Source organism: Lepisosteus platostomus, chromosome 7, assembly GCF_059453375.1.
Source record: "Lepisosteus platostomus isolate fLepPlt1 chromosome 7, fLepPlt1.hap1, whole genome shotgun sequence".
Taxonomy (NCBI): Eukaryota; Metazoa; Chordata; class Actinopteri; order Semionotiformes; family Lepisosteidae; genus Lepisosteus; species Lepisosteus platostomus.
The window spans coordinates 61,320,436-61,342,661 of NC_142617.1; the positions used below are offsets into that span (position 1 = coordinate 61,320,436).

Here is a 22,226-nt window from a genome sequence, read left to right on the forward strand (position 1 = left end):
AAGTAGCACTTAACCTTATCAAGGTATGGCCCTCTGTTGATTTTAGATTGCGTGCAAAGCGCATTCACACAGTGTGTACATATTTAGTGAAACCCAGTGATACAGTGGTGAATGAACACAATATAATTAATAATAGTGCTTGTTTTTATGTAAAATCAAACTTCAGGGAAGAGGGGGAGGGATTTGAAGAAAGCGTTGTAAAAACCCGATTTCCTCCAGTGCACTGTAGCAGTAATGAAGTTCAGTGCCATGTCCTTCAACTGTAGATTTAGTGCAGTGCTGAGCATTCCCACCTCACATGCAGGAGACCCTGGTGTGGTTCCTCCATGGAGAAATGGGTTTCTTCATGCAAACCTGGAACAAGCTACCCAGCTGTTATGTTGAAACTAATACCCTAGCTTCTTTCAAGAATCCCCAGATCAATCAACAAATAATTACCAAACAACCTAGAGGTACCCACAGACTCCTTTTGTTTGTAACTTTCCTATTGTTCTTATGTAGTATCTTACTTTTAAATTATAAATACTTTTTTACTTTGTTTCTGCATAGGGTTTCTGTTATCATAAGTCACAGTCAAGACAGGTTTGGAATAAGCAATGGATAAAAATATACCATTTTATATTTGTAGACTAGACTACCTGTAGACACGGGTATTGCTGTATATTGAACTTTTGCTTTCTGTTTTTTTTGCTGTTTCTCGAAAAATCTGAATATTGAATTCTGACACAGTGAGATCCTCTCTTTAATTGTGATCTTAAATGATAAGGTCCTAGATCTACCTACCTGTAGGTCATGGAACAGTTTGTAAAATGTAATGTACAGTATAGCATTGATGTATGAGTTTCGTACTTATTGATAGTGTCCTCCACTTTTTCATTTCATGTCTTGCATGAGACGGGGTAGATACGTTTCCGATTAACAAAGGATCAAATGCGTGTTAGATATTACCTGCAGTGCAGGTGAAATTCAGCAGGGGATTGTTGTGCTGTTCATGCTGCTATTCTGCCCCCTGCTGACAATTATGTCTGTGTGCTTGCAGCATCTCTCAGTTTACAATCTGATGATGATGTGATTGACCTCAAAGTTGACACCAGGCTTGGTGCCTTCAATGTGCTTGTGTGCGATGAAAAATGTAGCATCGCAGACATTAAGATTCGGGGTAAGAGACCATCTTGCGGGAATGACTAATGATTTTTCCCTTGGTTGAAAATGATAATTTTAATTCTCCTTATTTATTAAGTTTTATTTTTCATATATGTTCAGCATGTACTGGTAGTATAGCTTCATAATAATGATGTATTATTAAATATTTGTCATAACATTCTTATCATCTGTGAAGGGTCTTGTCACATAAAACAAAACTTGAACAATAAGCTACTTTCTATTATATGGGCAGCCTTGAAAATGTAATTGAAAATTGCTGGAATCTAGAATTAGAATAAACAACACTTCTGTAACGCTATGTTGCAAAATACTTGATTCAGATGCGTTGCTTTTATTTTAGATCTATGTACTACAGATCACTTTAAAATAAGATTTAACATCATGGGTTCTATATTTAAGTTATAAGGAAGAATTTCTTATCTGTTGTGCAGGTTTTGATGGGTCTTTACTGATGAAGTCGACACAAACACGCATTTCTGCCCGGCTCAGAGATTTTATCGTCACTGACGCTGACTCAAATACTGTTCATAAAAAGGCAAGTGCTTGCACGGTTCTGGTGTGAAAGTTTGTACTGGAGAAATGAATATCACATTTTGTTGCTTACCAGTTAAGTGGTTCTATTTCCTTTTGCCTTGCTAGTTGTCTTTCTAAAAAAAAAATGAATTCTGTTTATTTCTAATTAAATGTGGAAGTGCTGAGAATTAATTATGAGATCAAAGACTTACCTTCTAATGAGGTTTTTATTCTTTAATGATATCAGGCTATCTCTATCGTGGGAGATGAAGTGTTCAGCTTCACAATGGGGCTGTATCCCAATGCTACCGAGGGAGCTGGGTACACAGACACCTCCAAGTTTGATGGAAATGTGAATCTGAGAGTGGGCTGCATTCAAATGATCTATCTGCACAAATTTGTGATGTCGCTGCTGGTAAGCCTTTTAAGTGCCCTAAATAAATAAATAAAAAAATACCCCTTCTTTTCAGGTAACCTTTCAGTGTAGAATCAGTCACATCAAGTGTTACCTTATATTTTTCTCAGAATTTTTCGAACAACTTCCAAACTGCGAAGGAGGCCTTGTCTGTGGCCACAGCCCAGGCTGCTGAAAAGGCAGCCTCCAGCGTGAGGGATCTGGCCCAGAAGAGCTTCCGCCTCCTGATGGACATCAGGCTGAAGGCCCCAGTCATCATCATACCTCAGTCCTCCACATCCCAGAATGCCTTGGAGGTTGACCTGGGTCTGATCATCGTGCAGAACAAGTTCTGCCTTCTCTCTGCTGAGGGCTGCCCGCTGCCAGCTGTCATTGACCAAATGGATATGCAGTTGACCCAAATGAAACTGTCCAGGTGAAATGTCTTTTGAATTTGAGACAGGTGTCTTGCAGAATAAAAAGTCACTAATAAGTTCCAATGATGTTTGGCAAAATATTTGAGTTATTCTTGATAGCTTTAAAGGAAAAATACATTTATGTCTTTGGACACTGAGCTGCCATTTCTTTTAAATTTAATATCCGAGACTCATTTTCTTCTAAAAGAAAACTCAGAATTACATTGCTTTATTTTTTTTTCCTACAAGTCCACCTGCCTACTTGATGTTGCTGTTTGTCTTAGAATTTATGTGCAGGAAGGCTCCGTTCAGCCGAGTACTGAGCTTCTGCAACCTGTCAACTTCCTGCTGTCAGTCAAGAGAAACCTCGCAGCTCCCTGGTTTGACAAAATGCCAGCAGTTGAAATTGATGGAGATCTAAAACCTATGAAGGTATTGTCTGCTTTTTAAACAGAGCTCCTGCAATAGTACTACTGCTACTACGACTAACTGTTGTAATGTTCAAGGAATCGTTAAGAACATTGGAAATGGCTGTGCTTATAATGCTTTAATACACAGCAGAAACGTTTTTCTTAATAGGGACCTCGAAAAGTGTTATACTGTATAAGCATAAATGCAAGGTGATAACGTTAACTCTTTACAATTGCAACATGACGTTAATGTTGAGTACATTCTTTATTAGCTGCTAATTTTCTGGGGTTTCTGGGATTTGAGTTGTGTGATCTTAACATGACCCTCGGTCATGTCACTACCTGATTAGGACCAGGATTCTCCAAGCAGTGTTGTACAATTGGCAATGTGGGGGGCTGGCAATATTATAAGGCTCTCTCAACTTTCCAGCGAAAGAGTGTTTTTAATGTGACTTGTTGTCTGCCTGTGGGCTGCAGTGATGTTAGAAGAGTTAGTGCCAACAGCAGGAGTAGCACATCTCTCAATGACACAAGTTGTCAGATGGCTCTGCATGCAAGTATGTTGGAAGAACAGTGTCTCATTCCCTGCTGTGCAATACAATAGTAGCATCTGGAGAGTTAAGTTTTAAAACGCTTTCCAGTTCCTCACTGAGTGGGTATACTGTATATATATAAAAAAAGGTGTTATCAAATCCCTGTTTTCCTGCATAATGAAGGTGTTATTCTTCATCAAATATCGGTTGATATTCCATTTTAAAACACCTTTTTAGTCAAATTCCATTTACATTTTCTGGGATGCAGTTTTTTTCTTGAAAAGCAATTCAAGGAGGAGGACTGGTTCAGCCAATAAAAGCAATAATTTTTTCTTGATTATTATACTCTTTGTACTGATGATTTGGGTCTCGGCAGCCATTGGCTTAATTTGATGCGTCTTGCCTATTGCGTGTACAACTTAAGAGGGAAGTTGTGTAGTAAGAGGGTTGTAGTAACATGTTGGAGCTGCTTAACAAGCTGGCAGTTCCAGTTTGGGAGGATGTGAATAAAAACATAGTTACCATTTCAAAATGTTAATAGAAAAAAGAACACAGCTCTGAAAAGAGTTTTCTCTGGCCTGTTGCATCTTCCTTCTTTACTAGCGTGTCATCTCTTTCAATGCCTCTTTTGTTCTAGGTTGCTCTGAGTCAGGATGACCTCTCTGTGCTATTGAAGATTTTGATGGAAAATTTTGGAGAGGCAGCCAGTCCACAGGCTGAGACCCAGGTTTCTGCAATTGCTGTGCAAAAGCATGAGCCAGCACAGACTGGACCAGACATTGTCGATGGTAGGGCCCTGTGGCATTAACACAGGTGAAACACACACAACCCTGAAGAGAAGTGCATTTGAAAGGACATGGGTGCTTTCATTGTACTGAATATTAATGAGTGTGGCTTACAAACTAGCATTCACTTCCCATTGCTCGATCAAGCAGTCTTTGAAGTGATAATGCTTTGTAAGGAACCTTTTTTCATCAGCTCTCAATGCTGGGACTGCTGTGAATTCACTTGCATTTTGATTTGACATTGAAAAGTACAAAATATCAAGAATTAGCAATGCAGAATAATCAATAGACTGGCCCACAGTGTGCAGTATTGAGTGTGTCATAATGAACAACACAGAATTCACGACAATATTAATGTTAATGGTTTATATTCATGCTGTTGAAAATTATTTTTCTATTACTACAGTTGCTTTTCTTTAAAACAACATGTTTTACATATTTAAATAGCAATTATTATTTTCTTTCCCAGAGACTGAGCTTTGGAGAAATAAATGAACCATTCCTGATAATTGTGAAGATTTAGCTAAGAAATACAAAACCAATGTTCTGAAATATTTGCAATGTGAGTCTTAGTTGTAATACAGTATTGCACTATACGTACTGAGCTTGCCTGAATTAGATCTGTACATCTGGTGACCTTTACTTTTTAACATTATTCTAAAACTGATATTAGCCCATATGTGTTTTTTTTCACCTTAATCAAGTAATGCAAGACAAAAAGCCACCCTACGACTACATCGCCTGTAAAAAGGTCACCCAGCTCAAATCTCTTCTTTCTCATTAAGGATACCTCTGAGTCAGATGGTCTTTTGTGTTTGGCCAGGTTTTATTGTCAGCAGCTTTTGTGTGCTCTTGTTTTATGTTTCCTTAGGAGGCACCGAGAAGCAGAAAGATGTATCTAAAAAGCAGGATTCTAAAGATCCATTGGAAACTGTGAAGTTTAATTTCAGCATCGAATCCCTGTCTTTAGCCCTGTACAATGACAATCCTGAAGAGGTATGTCCTATTTGAAGTTATATGGCTTTGCTCCTCATCAGTGAGAATAAAAAACATGTCTGAGGTTTTTGAGCATAAGCTGAAGTATTTATTTAAAAATAAGAAAAAACTGCACTCTCAAAAGACCTGTGTCAGCTCGGTTTTGGCTTGATTGGACCAATTTAACAGCTTTGCCCTACTCTTCACGTGCTGATGCTTTGAAAAAAAACAAGGAAACCTGCAGACATGTAATCCTTCCAGGACCAAGACTGGGAGACCCCTTCCTAAGATCTTCGCTTGACCTTTCGTATTTAATATTAAAGACATTTCAAGTGTACAGCAGAATGCTCTGTTACTTTTTTTTTTCTAAGGAATCTTAGAGCAATGTACTGTAAATTGCATATAAAATATCAGGTATATTAAATACAAATTTAGTTTTTAGTTGTTTTCAGATTTTAAATTGGTTTATTTTTTAATTTAATTTTGAATTGATTGTCTTTAATTGCTGTTAAATAGGTGTAAATTGTGGACCAAGAGCAAATGTACTCTAGAATTACTCTACAATATTGGTAAAATGTAATATTTTACAGTAGACAGTTGGAATTTACTCTCTGTCCTTCTCTCTGTAGAAAGCCCCAGTCTGCCAGCATCAGGAAGGTCTGAGCCTTGGGGAATTCACTTTGCATCTAATAAAGGCCTCAGGGAAAATGCTCAGTACTGGTGATTTAGAGGTCTCCACCTCTCTGACCTCCTGTACCCTCGATGACATGAGGGCAGGGGTAGAGCGTGTCACTTCAAGGTAAGAGATAATGTGCTGATCATGTGACTTGAATGTACTGTCTTCAGAGTCATGCTGACCTTGATACAGAACCCTCTCTATTGTAAATGAAACCTTTCAAAAACTTTCTGAAGTTTTTGTAGTATACTCGTTACCCATTATGCCCATAAGGTCTGCCAGAACTATAAAATGTATGTGTGAAGCCATCCAGTGATTCATGCAAGAGACTATTGAAAGTATATTTATCTGATAACATGTGAAGTCTGTTAAGCAGTGTTTTAGTCATATGTGAGTGTTATGCACTTTAGTAGTTCAGTAACTGACTCATGGATAGATAATGATAAAAACACCTGATAGTGCTCAGTGTTCCTCTGAAGGAACAATGTTTCCTGTTGCTTACATTTCATTTTCCTGCTTCAATATCCCTCCAGGATGGTTGGCAGAAAGACAGAGGATAGCGACGATGTCATGATTGAAGTGACTTTTAAACAGAGCAACCTTGAGAGATCGGTGGTGGCCGTGCTACAGAAGCTCTATCTCTGCGCCAGCGTGGAGTTCCTCATGGCAGTGGCTGATTTTTTTATCAAGGCCATGCCCCAGAATCCCCCTGCTTTGCCTGAGAAATCCAACCAGCTGCAGCTGAAACAAGTCTCACTGCCCAAGACCAGCTCAGAGAAGGGTTTGTAACTTTTATTGATTTTTATGCTCTTCCAAGACATGGGGAAAGACAGTGTTGCATGTTATTCGGTATTAAAGGGGCAGACCCACCTGGATGTGGTCCAGATTAGATGGCCAAAGTTCTTCTCAAGTTTGAAGCAACCTGGAACCTGCTGAGAACCAGTGGGATTACCAGTGACATCACAGACAGACGCACCACTCCTCCAGTCAGCATTGACTCACCCACTAGGCGCTGCAACTCCTTCCCCAGAGTCGAATGCCTCTGCGGATGGGCATGTCAGAGTAGTGTATCTGCATGTCTGGTTCTGTCCCAAGCATTTCCTGGAGTCACTGAAGGAGAGCCACATCTGAAACAGTTAGCAGATTCAAACCTGGGTGGGCATAAGAATTATTCAAAAAATTAAAATTTAAAAAACAGGATCACTCAGTAGGTTTTGGTATAGCCTTGTGCTTTTGCAGTGATGATTGTAAAACATACAGTGTTTCTGAGATCACTGTTGCATCCTCTCTGCTGCAGAGCCTTCTCTTCCCAGAATGAGAATCCATGCTGTTGTCATCGACCCGGAGGTGGTGTTTGTTGCTAATCTCATGAGGGCCGATGCTCCGGCGCTTGTCGCCTCTTTCCAGTGTGACTTCACCCTGCGCTCTGAGGAGGACTCCCAGATAATGACGGCCAACGTGAAGGCCCTCAAAGTTCTCGCATGTCCTTTCATTCGAAACAAGGAAGACAAGGCGGTCACTACAGTAAGCAGGGCGAAATCGGTCTGATCAGAAAACAGTCAGAATGCATGTTTGGGTTTTAAAATGAAACATGTCTGTTTATGTCTCAGGTATTGCGACCATGTTCAGTGTTCTTAGAAACAAAAATGGATCCATCTGAGCCGCTCCAGGGGTCTGTCACTGTGGAGGAAGTGATTATTAAGGTTGGTGTCATTCATTTGCGTCTTCATCATCAATCAAGAGTATTATTCTGCCTCAATTCCTGATAGTTTTACTTGGCCTAACAGAAAATTTCATTCAAAAAGAGAAAATAGAATACCTGTTTATCGAACATTATTTGAGAAATTATAATTTTTATGAAAAAGTGCTTAGATAATTTGTTCTATTTTTTTAGCTTTTCACTACGATATATACTGTTATGCTCAAAGTATATTCATAGGTGTAAATGACATTAAATCCCAGTTTCAATTAATATACTTCACATCCCACATGCATTTATTATTGCTGGTTTTCCAGTGGTAGAAACGGTAACCCTCAAGCATATGGAAAGCCTCCGTCAAGCAGTAAGGTTTGGAATTGTGATTGGCGGGTGGATTGGAGTTTTATTTATTATACTTATTATGCTCCTGAATCTTTTAAGAGTTTTCCTGATGCTTTGTCTCGTGGTCAACACTCTGTACTGCATGATTTTAGTCTGTCAGGTTGCCTCCCAAGTTTTATCTAGATGTCCACCTCTCATCTGCCTTTCAGATCTCGCCCATGATTCTCAACACTGTCATGACCATCACGGCAGCCATGACACTCAAACCCAAGGAAGATACGCCCCAAGAGAAGGCTGGAGATGTCACCCAGCTCTGGGCTGTTCACAACATTTACAGCTGCAATTACTGGTTTCTAGGGGTGGACAGGGCCAGAGAGGCCACAGAAACCCTCAGTGAAAAGGACTACAGAGGCAATGGGGAGACATTTTCTGTCAATGTCAAAGTGGTACAGGTGACCATGGAGTCGGGCCTGGGTCACCGTACTGTGCCTCTGCTACTGGCAGAGATGTCCCTCACAGGAAGTGCCAGGAACTGGTCATCTCTGCTTTCCATCGACGCAGACGTGACGCTGGAGGTGGGGGGGTTTGCACTTACATGCTTGGAAGCATTTGCTTTCATTTTAGTCTCCCTGTAAAGATTAACGCATGACAACAATGTATAATAATTAACTCTAGAGATAATTAAAATTGGAGCCATTTGCATTTTTGCCTCTCAGTATGTATTATTATGAAAGGACAGTGGATTTCTTAGGACAGTTAAATTTCAGTTATTCTGAAGTAGTTGCCTGTATAATGCTGATAACAAACATTTGATTTAAATACAAGTTCTATGTTTTAGGTAAATTACTTCAATGAAACCCATGCTGTATGGGAACCACTCATTGAAAGAGTGGAAGATGGTACACGTCGATGGAACTTGACACTGAAGGTATGCTTTCCTCTCATGTCATCTTTCACAGCAACGGAAAACAGTCTAAATAAAAAAATTAGAAATTAACAGTATTTTGTCTTCTGTCAGCAGTGATAATAAAAAGTCTTTTGGGAAGGCTTTCCAGTTTATTGAATGAAAACACTGTACATTACTGTAAGAGGCAGGTTTTTTGAGTGAAAATGTAACTTGGCCTAAATCCCTATTTGTTTTCACTCACACACATGTATAATTTTTTATACAGAAGATTCACCTTTACATTACAGTTACATAACTGTCATGGTAATGGCACGAGTTAATTGTTTTCAGTGTATGAGTTCATTGGAGGCTGGTTTAATGTTAAATAGGTTTCAGTTTGCTACTTACAGTAAATGCAAGACTATATCGTACTTATTTTTCATTTTGCTATACAGGGTGTTTTCAGTATATGGCATTGATTTTCATGGGCATTGTTAGGCTTCCTGAGTCTGTTTCAGTGGTTTGCTTTTCTGTATGATGTGTGAAAGTTTTTGCCATGAACTGGGTATAGTCAAGGACTTGAAATATGTTGGGCTTTGTAAAATGTGTGTGCTTCTTACAGTTTGTTGCATTTAAAGCTGGGCAGTCAGCGTGTCTGCTTTCTCTGTAGATGAAGAACAATCCCATTCAGGATAAAAGCCCTGTACCTGGGGATGATTTCATTTCCCTCCCGGAACCACAGACTGCGATCAGTATCTGCTCAAAGGACACGCTGAATGTAACCATATCCAAATGCTGTCTCAATGTATTTACCAACCTAGCCAAGGTAAAAACATTTTCTTTGGTTTAATCAAGAAGATTGTCACTTATATTAGGCTAGCTGCAGGAGGAGAACGGCATTTGGTTTTGTATCAGATTGTTAGTGTAATTTTCTTCATTAAATTTAAGTAACCTGCACTTGGATATATACAGTATGTCCACAAAATTACATTCACTTAACTGTTTTTCCTATGCTGTACAAATCCATCTCCTGACCTCCTGAGATATTTTAAAAATCTTCGTCTCTGGGTGATTTAATTAAATCAAGTTCTGACTTTATGCTTTTGTGTTATAATACCCTGGCATTATGCCAATGCGCAAGCTATGCCAAACAAATGCCAGATGCACAATAATGTCTTTATGACATGGGCTGTTGTGCTGTAATTATCAGTTGATTGCATGGCTTGAAATCACATTGTCTCAATTCTAAGCATAAAACAATTAAAATTATATTTTGAGCAGACAGAGAAGTGTGGGTAGAGTTTAGTATTATGTAGTTTGGAGTGCAAGAAAATAATTTTGTCTTCCACTATAGATGATTTCTTGGACCTCTTATATAATTGAATACTGTATACAATACACTGTATTTACTGTTTTACTGTAGACCAATGGTCTTGTAAAAGAGTTAACATTATTCAGGAAATTGTTTCCCTACAGTAAAATGTCAAATGTAAAAGTCCCCATCGCTTTTCGTGTGTCTTTGTTATTGATAGACTTGTGTCCCTTTTCTTATAAACAAGCAAAAAAGGTTGTTTTAATCTCCCTTTTTTTTCTGTAATGCGTTAAGGCTTTCGCTGAAGGAACCACCTCCACGTTTGACTACTTCCTGAAAGAAAAGGCACCCTTCACCATCCGAAACGCCTTAGGCATCCCGCTGGTGGTACAGCACAGCTCGAACCTGCGTGTGCTGGGCCCCTCCACCCAGGGCAAGCTCCACGAGGTGGCGGTGGGGCAGAGCGTGGAGCTGGAGTACTCTGCCTCCGAGCCCCTTCACAGAGGAAAGCTGTCTGCCCTGCAGCGCCAGGAGAGCTGCCTCTTTAACCTGAGCATGGGTCCGTGTTCCGATCAGAGCTCTTTTCTGTCATTAGCTGTTCATGAAATCTCATTGGGCTTTGGATGCCTTTTACATCTTTGTCTGGGATTTCAGTCTGAAATTTGTACTTAGTTGGAATTTTAGGGTCCTGTTCAAATATATATAGTACGTGTAGTTTCAGCAGTGTTACTTGTGTAAGAAAATAGTTTAAAAATGCACCTACTGTATACAGCCAGTAAAGCTTTCTTACTGGAATAAAAGTCCTTTTCTCCCATTTTCTGCAAGAATGGGCAATATCAGCTATTGCAGGCTTGAGCAGTAAATGTTTAAAGCTACTTTCAATTAGCAACTGTTTCTGACCTAAAAGAAAAGCCGATTTCTCTTCTTTTCCAAATAATTTGGTTTAGGTTTTGATTGAGGTTTTTTTAAGATGACAGGAGGGAGACCCTGCAGTTTTCAGAGGCAGGTGTAGCTGCTTCCTGAACTAAAAAAACTGGGGCTCTATTTAGGGAAGAATGCCACTCACTGGGTGGTGTTTTTGTTTCCTGAAATACGCAGTTCCCTCTGGCTACAGTGAAATAGCAAATGTTCCTGTGGACAAACCAGGGCGGCGACTCTTCAACGTGCGCGGCCCTATGCTCCAGGAGGCTGTTTCAGTGCTGACACAGATTGATGCTGCCGACGGAAATAAAGTTATAACTGTTCGCTCACCTCTCCAGGTAAGAGCGTTAAGATTTTTGGAGTTATCATCATTTTCAGTATGACAATATACAGTACTTAAATTCATTGTGTTTCTGTATGGTACTTTGCTTGCTGTATATAGTGTACTCTATACTGTACATATATGAACAGAAGACATACAGAAAGGTGCTGAGGTGTGAGAGGTATTAAACAAGTGACAAATGCTACTGGTTTTATTGACCATTTATTGCATTTTTAATACCTGTCATTATATAACAGCCTTGGCTTAGACATTTAACCATGTGCCTAAATGAAGCGCAGAAATACCATAGTATTACATTATAAATTTTACAGGAGACTTAAGAGTTTAAGGTTTTTTTTTCCCAAAGAGTTAAGGTGGTACCTAAAAGGCATCTACAGTAACAGCTGCTGACACTGGTGGTACCCTGACATCTGCTGTAGCAGCTACTGTATTTCCTGATGCCTTCTGCTGCTTGTGCCATTATAATGAAGATAGGAACAGGTCTGATTATATTATTAAATATCATATAATTCATTTGTTGCCTTTTTTCACCCATCCATTTAGATAAAGAACCACTTCTTCATTCCATTTTCCATCTACAAGTATTCACTGCAGAGCAATTCATTGGAGCTCGTCGGCGAAGCCGAGCCTGAGAAGGAATGTCACGTGCCTTTGGATTCATACAGGTGGGGGATGGACCAGAGCGCAGCGCTGAATCTCTTTCATGTACCTGATGTGAGGCTGGGTGGATAATTGACGCTTTAGAAATACTGGATCCGTTATAATTATTTCTATCTTTAAAGAGCTAATTTACGAACTGCATTTCAAAGAACGTACTGTACATGTGCTGTACACACAGTTATAATCTATAAAGTTAATACTGACCTTAAAAAAATGGAAGCATTTGTTATCTGAGGAGAATCTATTAAACTGCAAACCTTTCAATGTTTTCTTGTGCTGACACAGAATGAATATGTAGTCCTTTTAAGGGAGATGTTATTTTTATCCTTTTTGTGTTGTGAGTGATCTCTATCTGCACTTTTGTGTAAATAGAGCAAAAAAAAAGTCTTGCTCTGAAGTACAAATCCGTGAGTGCATTTATAAATACATGTTTTCCCTTTCTTATTAATACACATTTATACTTTGTTATATGTGAAGCATCCATGTTTGCAGTGTTTTCATTTTTTACTGCTAGTTTATTGTGTGCAACTAAATAAAACACCATTCCTGTGCCATAAATATGGATCTCAAGGGTACTTTTATGTAGCACAACAGCTTTGAAATCTCCAGTAATTGCTGTAGCTTAAGGCTGGGGATTGGTACCTTAATGGTTTCAGTGTCTCTGGGCACCTCAGGTTAACTTAATAGTTAATCGAGCTAATAGCTTCGTGAGACCTTTAAAATCACTTGCGTAAAAAAGATGCAGATATCCAATTAATTGTAAATGACTGCCTTTAACTTGAAATAGCCAGCTCTGAAAGGCTGCGAAAAAGTTAATTATTTCAAATTAAGTATATTGCTGCTGCAGTTAAAGGTTCAGTTAAGTAATCAAGTGCCAGCCGGGGTGATAGCCTAAAAGTAGGACTGGGCAGGACCGGGAGGGAGCAGGCTGTGGGACGTACTGCAGGCCCGGGAGCTGATCTGTTTCCTCTGGGCTGTGTCCGGTGGCAGGTGCCAGCTGTTCCTCCAGCCTGCAGGGAGACTCAAGGGCCAGTACAAGGAGTCCACCACCTACATTGCCTGGAAGGAAGAGGTGCACCGCAGCTCGGAGGTCTGCTCTGTGCTGCAGTGCCCGGCCAGCGACTGCAGCTTCCGACCCCTGGTGGTCAACACGGTGGCAGTGCCTGATGACCTGAGCTTCATCAGCAGCCATGGAGAGGAGGAGTGGGACCCTGCCTACGTCATCCACCTGCATCCCTCCGTCACTATTCGCAACCTGCTGCCGTATTCCATCCGCTTCCTGCTGGAGGTAACGCACAGCACTCGCTGCGCATGGTGTGAACCATGTAGCACACCATGCGCTCGGACTCTTGTGACTTTCACCTGCGCTGAGGCACTGGCAAAGTCATCTTGCATCTTTTATTAACAGAACATCTTGCCCCCACGGTTAGCCAGCAGACCTTAGGTGAATATTCAGATTATTCAATGTGAATCTAATACTACCCTCGTGTTGTCCATTCGAATTAACAAATGGGCTTATAATCATAATATCCAGTTGCCTACTGGACTATGCACAATGGACATGCAGTTTGAAACTGGTTGGTTGGAAATTTCTAATGGTCATCTGCCCAGGGCTCCAAAGAAGGGGCCTAACATGTTTTCTTTGTGTTAGAGTGTAACTAGTAAACACTGTTATCCATTGCCAATGAAGTAGTGATTTTTCCCATTGTATATACAACATGCCTGTTTTTTCAATATTTTAAGGACTTTGAAAGGCTGCTATAATTCATTTTCTTTGTGGTGCAATATGAGAGGCTGAGGTTCATGCCTCTCCTCTGTGGTTTAATGTGGCCCCTAATGCCACGTTCAGGATCAGTCTCCTCATTGTGCGGTGTCATGGTGCTTGCTGAAGCCTAGTGAAAGCGTTTTATTCTCAGGGGACCGCAGAGACTCACGAGCTACAGGAAGGCAACTCTGCCGATGTGCTGAACGCCATGATCAGAGGAGAGATCATGGAGCTGGTGCTGATGAAGTATCAGGGTCGCAACTGGAATGGGCACGTGAAGATCGATCAGGGGATGGCGGAGTTCTTCCCTGTGTGTTTCACTGCCGACTCCATGGAGACCCTGACTCTGGACTTGAGCATTCACATGGCCCGAGTGAGTGGCCGCCTGGTCCTCTCCGTCTTCAGCCCCTACTGGATCATTAACAAGACATCCAGAGTGCTCCAATACCGCGCTGAGGAGATCCATGTCAAACACCCCTCTGACTTCAGGGATGTCATCCTTTTCTCTTTTAAAAAGAAGAACATTTTCAGTAAGAACAAGGTACTGTATGGCTTTTAAGCTTCAGGGGTTTCCGGAAAAAAACTAATTTTTCTGTTATTGTTGTTTTGCTAACAAGAGACCTTTTGAAATCGTTCTTCCATCACAGATTCAGCTCTGCATTTCCACAAGTACATGGTCCAGTGCCTTTTCCTTGGACACTGTAGGGAGTTATGGATGTGTTAAGTGTCCTGCAAGCAACATGGAGTTTTTGGTAAGCTGTTTTTTTGTCCATAAAATGTGAACCGTCCACCTGTTTTGTTTGATATCGCTTCAACAGTCAGCATTTAGCAGTCAGCCAGTCCTCACAGCCGTGGCTCTGTTACAGATTGGAGTGAGTATCCAGATGAGCAGTTTCAACCTGACTCGGATAGTGACCATGAGCCCCTTTTACACACTGGTCAACAAGTCAGCCTACGAACTGGAGGTGGGGGAAGTCCAGTTGGATGACACTGTGATGACGGGCAAGTGGCATTACATTGGATCAACGGAGGTAAGGGGAACGACTGACCTATAGAATAGCAGTAAACAAGCAAATCTGACCCTAATAATAATATAAACTTTATTTTATATAGTGCCTTTAAAGGTGGCTTCTCAAAGCTCTTTACAGGATGACAACAACAATAAATAAGAAGAATACACAAGATAAAACACAATTACGATATATAGAGGAGAATTGTGAAGAAACTAAGAAAGGTACTAAGAAAAGCAGAGGGGTGAAGAAGGGAACCAGTTAAGTAGAGGCTTTTCTGAAGAAGAGGGTTTTGAGTCTGGATTTGAAGGAGTTTAGAGAAGGTGACTCTCTGATATCCTTGGGGAGAGAGTTCGAGGGCTTGGGGGCATAACAGGAGAAGGCCCTGTCACCCATACAATGTAGACGGGCTTGGAGGACAGTAAGGAGAGCAGAATCAGAAGAGCAAAGGTTGCGAGGTGGGGCGTAGGGCGATAATAGTTCTGACAGGCACTGAGGTGCCAAGCCATGCAGAGCCTTATAGGTGAGCATGAGTAATTTAAAGTCCACACGGAATTTGACTGGAAGCCAGTGCAAGGACTCCAGGATAGGAGTAATGTGAACACTTGCACTAGACCTGGTCAGGATTCTGGCTGCTGAATTTTGGACATACTGCAGTTTGTTCAGAGTAGATTTAGATACCCCAGCGAGTAGAGCATTACAGTAGTCAATTCGAGAGAACATAAATGTGTTGATCAGCATTTCAGCCACAGTTAATGATAGCATAGGGTGTAGTCTAGCGATATTTCTAAGGTGAAAAAAAGATGTTTTGACAGTATGCTGCACATGTGGGTCGAATGTTAAGCCAGAATCAAATATAACTCCAGGGTTTTTCAATTTTGATTGAAGCTCAAGTACAGAACCATCTACAGATAGGGTTACAGGACTGGCTTTACGTAGTTGATGGGGGCTGCCAATAAGCATGACTTCAGTCTTGTCGCAGTTAAGATGAAGGAAGTTTTGAGCCATCCAAATTTTTATGTCAGAGATGCAATTAGATAGAATAGAGACAGCCTCATCAGTGTCAGGTTTGGTATGGATGTATATTTGAGTATCGTCAGCGTAAAAATGAATGCTGAGGCCATGTGATCTTAAAAGCTCACCAATTGGGAACATGTAAATGCTGAAGAGCAAGCGGCCCAGTATTGAGCCCTGAGGAACACCAGACTTAACAAGACCAATTTCAGACCTGTACCTATTAAGAGAGACAGAGTGACAGCGATCAGTGAGGTAAGATTTGAACCATTTGAGAGCAGTGTCAGAAACTCCAAACACAGTCTCAAGACAAGAAAGTAAGATGTTATGGTCAACAGTGTCAAAAGCAGCGCTGAGATCAAGAAGGATGAGTATAGAAAGAGAACCAGAATCAGAAGCTATTTGAGGATCGTTAGCGACTTTGACCAGGGCAGTTTCTGTGCTGTGAAGTTGGCGGAAGCCAGATTGAAGGGGTTTGAAAAGGTTGTTTGTCATGAGGTGGTTATGTAACTGAAGTGTGACAGCACGTTCCAGAATTTTAGCAAGAAAGGGTAAGTTGGAGATGGGGTGAAAATTGTTAAGATTGTCAAGAGCTATGTTAGGCTTTTTGGCACGGGGGTAATGGCAGCAGTTTTGAGGACCGTTGGTACAATGCCAGTGCTAATGGATTCATGTATAATATTGAGGACAATGGGACAGAGAGAAGAGAAACAGGACTGAAATAAAGTGGTGGGAATGGGATCTAAAATAGATGTGGTGGGTTTCATGCGTGTAACTAGTTTAGTTTATTGAGGGATGCTGAGTCAAGAAGAGAAAAGCTGGAGAGAAGGGAACCAGAGCAGTTGGATGAGGAGGGAGGAGGTATGGAAATGATATGTGCAGTGGAAAGAATGTGATGCCGGATGTTGTCAATCTTAGAACTAAAGAAATCTAAGAATGTGTTGCGAAGTTGTAATGTGGTGGGGCAGTATGGCTTGAGCAGTCCATGGTGGAGAAAAGATGTCTGGGGTTGTTTTGGTGATTTTCAATGATGTGAGAGAAGTAGGTGGATCTAGCAGACTCTAAAGTAACCTTATTTTCAGATAAGTATTCTCTCCAAGCCTGATAATGTGCATTTAGGCCAGAAATGTATGTATCCATAAACAAAAATGTTTATGCAAATGTATTCTTTTTGCCTTAGTGCCTTCCACTGTGGCCTGAAACTACAACTGGCAAGCTGTGTGTCCGGATTGTTGGCTCAATTGCATCGTCAAAGTCCTTCTTCTTCAATAAGCAGGATAATGGCACACTGCTAAGGATGGACGAAGTAGGTTTTTTCATCTATATAAGCACATTATGGCGCAGCACGCCAGTACAGATTCCTAATTGTTCATTGTAGGCAATCTTCCGAAGCAGAACTTTGCAAAGTGTAATGAGATTGTAAATGGTTCCTATCTCAAATAACACAATTGGAACAAACAGGAAAAAAGTTCAAAGTAATTCACTCGATTCAAAACTTGATTCAAAACACAATTTACAGAAAGTATTGTCTTTGAGCTCTTAGGGTCATAGAATAACACCACCACACTTTGTAATCTAATATCTTCAGCTTCAGCCTGTAAAAAGTGTTATCATATCAAGGCAAGCCTAAAAAAAATCATTCTGTCACATTTTCGTTGAGTCCTGTTTTGTGTATTAACAGTGTGGAGGGCTCATTGTGGATGTGAATATCTCGGAACATTCCACGGTCATCAGTTTTGCTGACTACTATCAAGGAGCGGCCCCAGCACTTGTTGTAAATCACACTCCTTGGGTCACGATCAAATACAAACAAAGGTAGGAACAATAATATTCTCATCCTTGAAGCTGGTCCTCTTCCTGCATCCACCACTACACTAAAAGATATATTGCTTGCAACTGCAGTACAGGTAATACAATTTCATAGATTTGCAATATCCTGTGGATGAGGTGGTTATAAAAAGTTACTGTGCTGACTTGTTGAGGGCTCAGTCGTAAAACCTTGTGAGTTCTCTGGTTTCCTCTGTTTTTCTGGAAATTTAAAAGAGAAATACAGTGTTCTCACTCTGCATTCTATGTTCAGAAAGCTCCATTTTGATTTAAATAGGGACAACAGTGTATTTAAGGTTAACTTGGTTGTGCTCAATTAATTTTTGAATGTACCCCGGATTTGGACGTCTCTTTACAACAGTGCTTTGTGTTGTTCCTCTCCTCAGTGGTCTGTCTCAAGAGAGAGTGCTGAAACCAGGAGAGGTCCAGCACTTTGCCTGGGATGATCCAGCTGGTGTCAGGAGACTGAGCTGGAGCTGCCAGGAACAAACTGGAGAGCTGGACTTAGTGAAGGTGACCCTGATCTTAGATCTTAATGTGTTCTGATGCCCAGGAACGACAATGTGTCAGAAGCATCTTTGTTTGTTTCTGTTTGCTGCTTATGAATATACCTTAAATAGAAGGTACCCATCATTAATATTAATATTAACTAAGAGTATCTTACCCCTGAGTGTAGAGACACCTGAAGAAGGCTCCACAGCCGAAACGTTGTCTCTTTTCTTCTTTTTTCAGCATGAAATAAACCTTTGCATGTTCCTAAGAGTGTCTTAGTCTGGATTGCTTTTATCAAGAAGTAAAGTTGAACTTCGTGGTCGTATTGTACTGAAGTCATCAGATCGTGATGTGCACTGTAGGTTTTTCTATTAAAAAGAACAAAATGAAAAAACAGTCTCAGACAGGAGTTGATAAATAACATCTTTTTGCTAATTTCCCAGGATGAATGTGGCCAGTTTGCCTATGATAGCCAGACTCAGATTCACTGGGTGTCCTTCTTGGATGGCCGTCAGAGAGTCCTGCTCTTCACTGAAGATGTGGCTGTTGTCACTAATGCACGTCAGGCAGAGGAAATGGAGCAGTTTCAACAAGAGATCAGCATGTCACTTCAAAACCTAGGGCTGTCTCTCATCAACAATGACACCAGACAGGAAGTCTCCTATATTGGAATTACCAGGTGAAACAATGCTTGTTAAAAGAATGTTACATCTCTGCAGTTATTTAATTAATGTCTTTGATAAAGGCATTGGTATCTTTGGATCTGGAAATGAAATCAGGGCTGTGGGCTGTAATATGCATGCTGTAAATCAACAGATACATGCAAGGGCAAGTCTATAAGTTGTACGTTTATGATTTAAATCTGAACAGAATCATTACCAAACATTTTTTAAGCCCTGACATCATGAGGCCTTAACTGTCTTGAAGGAGACTGCTGGAAAAGTCTGTCCTGGGAGTGTTGTGTGAGGACAATGAATGATTTGTCTTTCATGGTTTCCAGCTCTGGCGTAGTGTGGGAGATGAAGCCAAAGAACCGATGGAAAGCCTTCAAGCAAAAAAACATTAACCTGTTAGAAAAAGCTTACCAGAAGCATTTATCTACAGGTAGTGAACCTGCATGGATTAAGATAGACAATTTAGAGGTATGTGACTTACAGTACATATCGTGTATTGTATATTATGTATTAATTTGCAAATGCAGGTGCACTCTTAAATCCAGATCCCAGGATCTTGGAAGTTTGGGGCTCAGAGGGAAATGCCAGATGCAGATTAGCCTGAAACCAGCTCCACATTGTGTTTGACAAGGGAACCATTGCTGTTGCAGTTTAATTCCGTATCTGCAGTTTAACCCCTAGCTATTCAGGATCTTTATAACTTTCAGCATTTAAATGCTTGAAGGAATTGTCCCTGTTTACATTAGGTAATGAATTGATTGAGTTTAATCAATAAGAACATGACTAAACTCCAGCATAACCTTTAATCCTTAAGAAGAGAGGCTTGCACCCTTCTGCACTAAAGTACACTACTTAAAAATCATATCCATTTAATTTTAAATAGCATATTTCATAACAATAGATTTCAAAGCACTTTACAGTGTAGATAACAACAGTAATCAGTAATGATAAATCAACAGTATTTGAATAGAAAAAGCACATGCAGACAGAAAAAAACAGTGTTTCCGTATTTGTTAGAAAACACAAGTCTACACATACTTGCACATCATGTGTTTTGATCAAATGACTGTAATAATTGGTATCTTCACAGCTACATTCTTTCTCTATAATTTGCTGATAGGTAAATTAAATTATATTGTTTTAATCGACTTTCGCTAATAACAATATGAACCTTTCACCAGGTGAACTTCAGCAGGGTGCCAATGGTCATGCGTCTCCCGTTTGCTTGCCACATTAGACGGAACTTCCTGTCTGGAATTCAGGTGGAGTTCAAGCAGTCGCCACACCAGAGGAGTCTTCGAGCTCAGCTGCACTGGCTCCAGGTACCGATTGGCAGTTGGAAAGACTTGACAATAGTGTGGTCCCATTTCCTACGTTTGCAGTGTGCTGCATTACACGACATGCTGAGTGCCTCTTGAAGTTAAAGCTGGGACAGTTTGTTGGATCTTCTGTATGTGGAATTTACTAGGAGCATCAAGAAAACTCGTCAGCACTCCCAGTGCCTGAGGCATTTACCATAGGCTTAGGGGGCCTGATCTGTTTTCAGAACTTCTCAAGGAAATACAGTCTAGGTTAAATCTCATCCTGAGAGAATGGAAGGGTGTGTGGATGTCGTCACCCTGCCAGATAGTGCCTCAGAATTGCTGGCAAACACAAAGCATTTTCCAGTGACTCGCAGACATCACTTCAGTTGTGAGATTTGTGTCATTTCCTTTAACAGGTGGACAACCAGCTCCCAGGCGCTATATTTCCAATAGTATTTCACCCTGTGTCTCCTCCCAAGTCAATTGCCCTGGATTCAGGTGAAGTACCAAAACAAACTCTCCTGAAATCAGTAGCGCTTTCTTTGTCTCGTGTGTTGCAATGTGTTCGCTGACCTTTTCCCTTTTCTTTACAGAACCCAAGCCCTTTATTGATGTCTGCATCATCACTAGGTTTAATGAGCACAGCCAAGTAATGCAATTCAAGTAAGTGTGCCATGCCCCTTTTAAATGTAGCGAAGGACTTGGCAGTGAACAGACTGCCAGTGCTTTTGTATTCTTAGATTCCCTTGTACTGCCACAGATTGGTCCTCTACCGCTGACAGCCCTGCTTTTGAACTTCTGTATTTTTTTCAGGTACTTTATGGCACTTGTGCAAGAAATGGCAGTGAAGCTTGATCAGGGATTCCTGGGAGCAGTCGTAGCCCTTTTCACACCTGCCACAGACTCTCAGGCTGATAAGCAAAAGGTACCTTTCCAGCACTCGGGGTTCTGTCAGTATTGGGGATATAGTGATGAAGTGAAAAAAGCTGGCGAGTACTGCCCTCTGCTGTCAGATTTGAGAACTACAAAAGTTCAGGCTTGCACAAAAATGTCCTAACATTTAGGAAAAAAAAGAAAGAAGAATTGTGAAAAGTAGTAGTATTGTGCAAGCAGTTAGGTCTACAAAAAAAGTATTGTAAAGTTTCTTGCACTTTATTTTAACTTGGCTTTTTTGTAAAGCTGCTTTTATGAATTCAAAACCAGAACACAATGAGATGAGACCACCTTATCAGATTAGTTTCTGCTGCCATGAGAGGTCAAGATCCAAATCATCATTTAGCAAAAGCACCCAGAATTGCTGTTTATGAAAATTTAAAATTAGTTTGATAAATCTAAACTATTCTGTTCGTGCTGTATTCACAGTAATAAATTGCAGTCCTCGAGTCTGTACTGCCTAAGTATTCTAATGTAATCTTTAATGCTTTTATTTTGGTATTTGACTAGTTTTAAGACCTTTTTTTAATTGTTCTGTAATATCATTGAACTATTTAAATCCCTATTCTGCTTGAGTAGGTGATGTTGTATAATTTGATTCACTCTTTATTCACTTAAGACCTACCACTTATTCAGACATAAATGCAGAACATCTTCTTAGAACCATTTTTTGTTTTTAAAAGAAAGTAAGTTCTCTTCTAATATTTTCAAAACATTATTTTGTGACACAATTATGCAGAAATGTTCATTTGTTTTCTCATTTTGTGGGGTTGAATATTTTGATTTCATATGAAAGGAGAGAATTAATAAGATCAGATCACTTTATTGGCCACATACAATTTCTTGTATTAAGAATTCGTCTTTTCACGTACCCCACCTTGCTCTCCATGAGACACACAGGCAGGGAGAGAAGCTTGGGGTCAGAACGCAGGGTCAGCCATTGTACAGCGCCCCTGGAGCAGTTGGGATTAAGGGCCTCGCTCAGGGGCCCAACGGAGTAGGATTCCTCTGCCGGCCATAGGATACAAACTGGCAACCTTCCAGCCACAGGCACAGCTCCTTAGCCACAGAGCCACCGCCCTACTAACATTGTGAAGAACGTGAAGGTTATTGAACAGGATGTCAATCAATGCAGTGTATTTTTTGAACAGCCGTTATTTTATTTTATCTGAGGAGCA

The 22,226-nt window shown here is 40.5% G+C and overlaps 1 protein-coding gene across 5 annotated transcripts in view; it reads left to right on the top strand.

Annotated features, from left to right (window-relative positions):
• The window catches only part of vps13c (vacuolar protein sorting 13 homolog C), a 96,913-nt gene that overhangs the window by 59,090 nt on the left and 15,597 nt on the right, over positions 1–22,226 (top strand). For all 5 annotated transcript variants that reach the window (XM_088641590.1, XM_088641587.1, XM_088641588.1 and 2 more), the window contains 30 exons: positions 1,040–1,159; positions 1,596–1,699; positions 1,925–2,092; positions 2,203–2,507; positions 2,772–2,919; positions 4,068–4,218; positions 5,087–5,211; positions 5,820–5,989; positions 6,400–6,647; positions 7,164–7,390; positions 7,477–7,569; positions 8,117–8,482; positions 8,746–8,835; positions 9,464–9,619; positions 10,400–10,664; positions 11,204–11,364; positions 11,913–12,034; positions 13,020–13,317; positions 13,946–14,335; positions 14,442–14,546; positions 14,661–14,825; positions 16,999–17,124; positions 17,500–17,633; positions 18,032–18,158; positions 18,581–18,816; positions 19,138–19,279; positions 19,993–20,133; positions 20,532–20,613; positions 20,709–20,778; positions 20,929–21,040. In XM_088641590.1, coding sequence (XP_088497716.1) covers positions 1,040–1,159; positions 1,596–1,699; positions 1,925–2,092; positions 2,203–2,507; positions 2,772–2,919; positions 4,068–4,218; positions 5,087–5,211; positions 5,820–5,989; positions 6,400–6,647; positions 7,164–7,390; positions 7,477–7,569; positions 8,117–8,482; positions 8,746–8,835; positions 9,464–9,619; positions 10,400–10,664; positions 11,204–11,364; positions 11,913–12,034; positions 13,020–13,317; positions 13,946–14,335; positions 14,442–14,546; positions 14,661–14,825; positions 16,999–17,124; positions 17,500–17,633; positions 18,032–18,158; positions 18,581–18,816; positions 19,138–19,279; positions 19,993–20,133; positions 20,532–20,613; positions 20,709–20,778; positions 20,929–21,040 — 5,147 coding nt within the window. The remainder of the gene's footprint in view (positions 1–1,039; positions 1,160–1,595; positions 1,700–1,924; positions 2,093–2,202; positions 2,508–2,771; positions 2,920–4,067; positions 4,219–5,086; positions 5,212–5,819; positions 5,990–6,399; positions 6,648–7,163; positions 7,391–7,476; positions 7,570–8,116; positions 8,483–8,745; positions 8,836–9,463; positions 9,620–10,399; positions 10,665–11,203; positions 11,365–11,912; positions 12,035–13,019; positions 13,318–13,945; positions 14,336–14,441; positions 14,547–14,660; positions 14,826–16,998; positions 17,125–17,499; positions 17,634–18,031; positions 18,159–18,580; positions 18,817–19,137; positions 19,280–19,992; positions 20,134–20,531; positions 20,614–20,708; positions 20,779–20,928; positions 21,041–22,226) is intronic.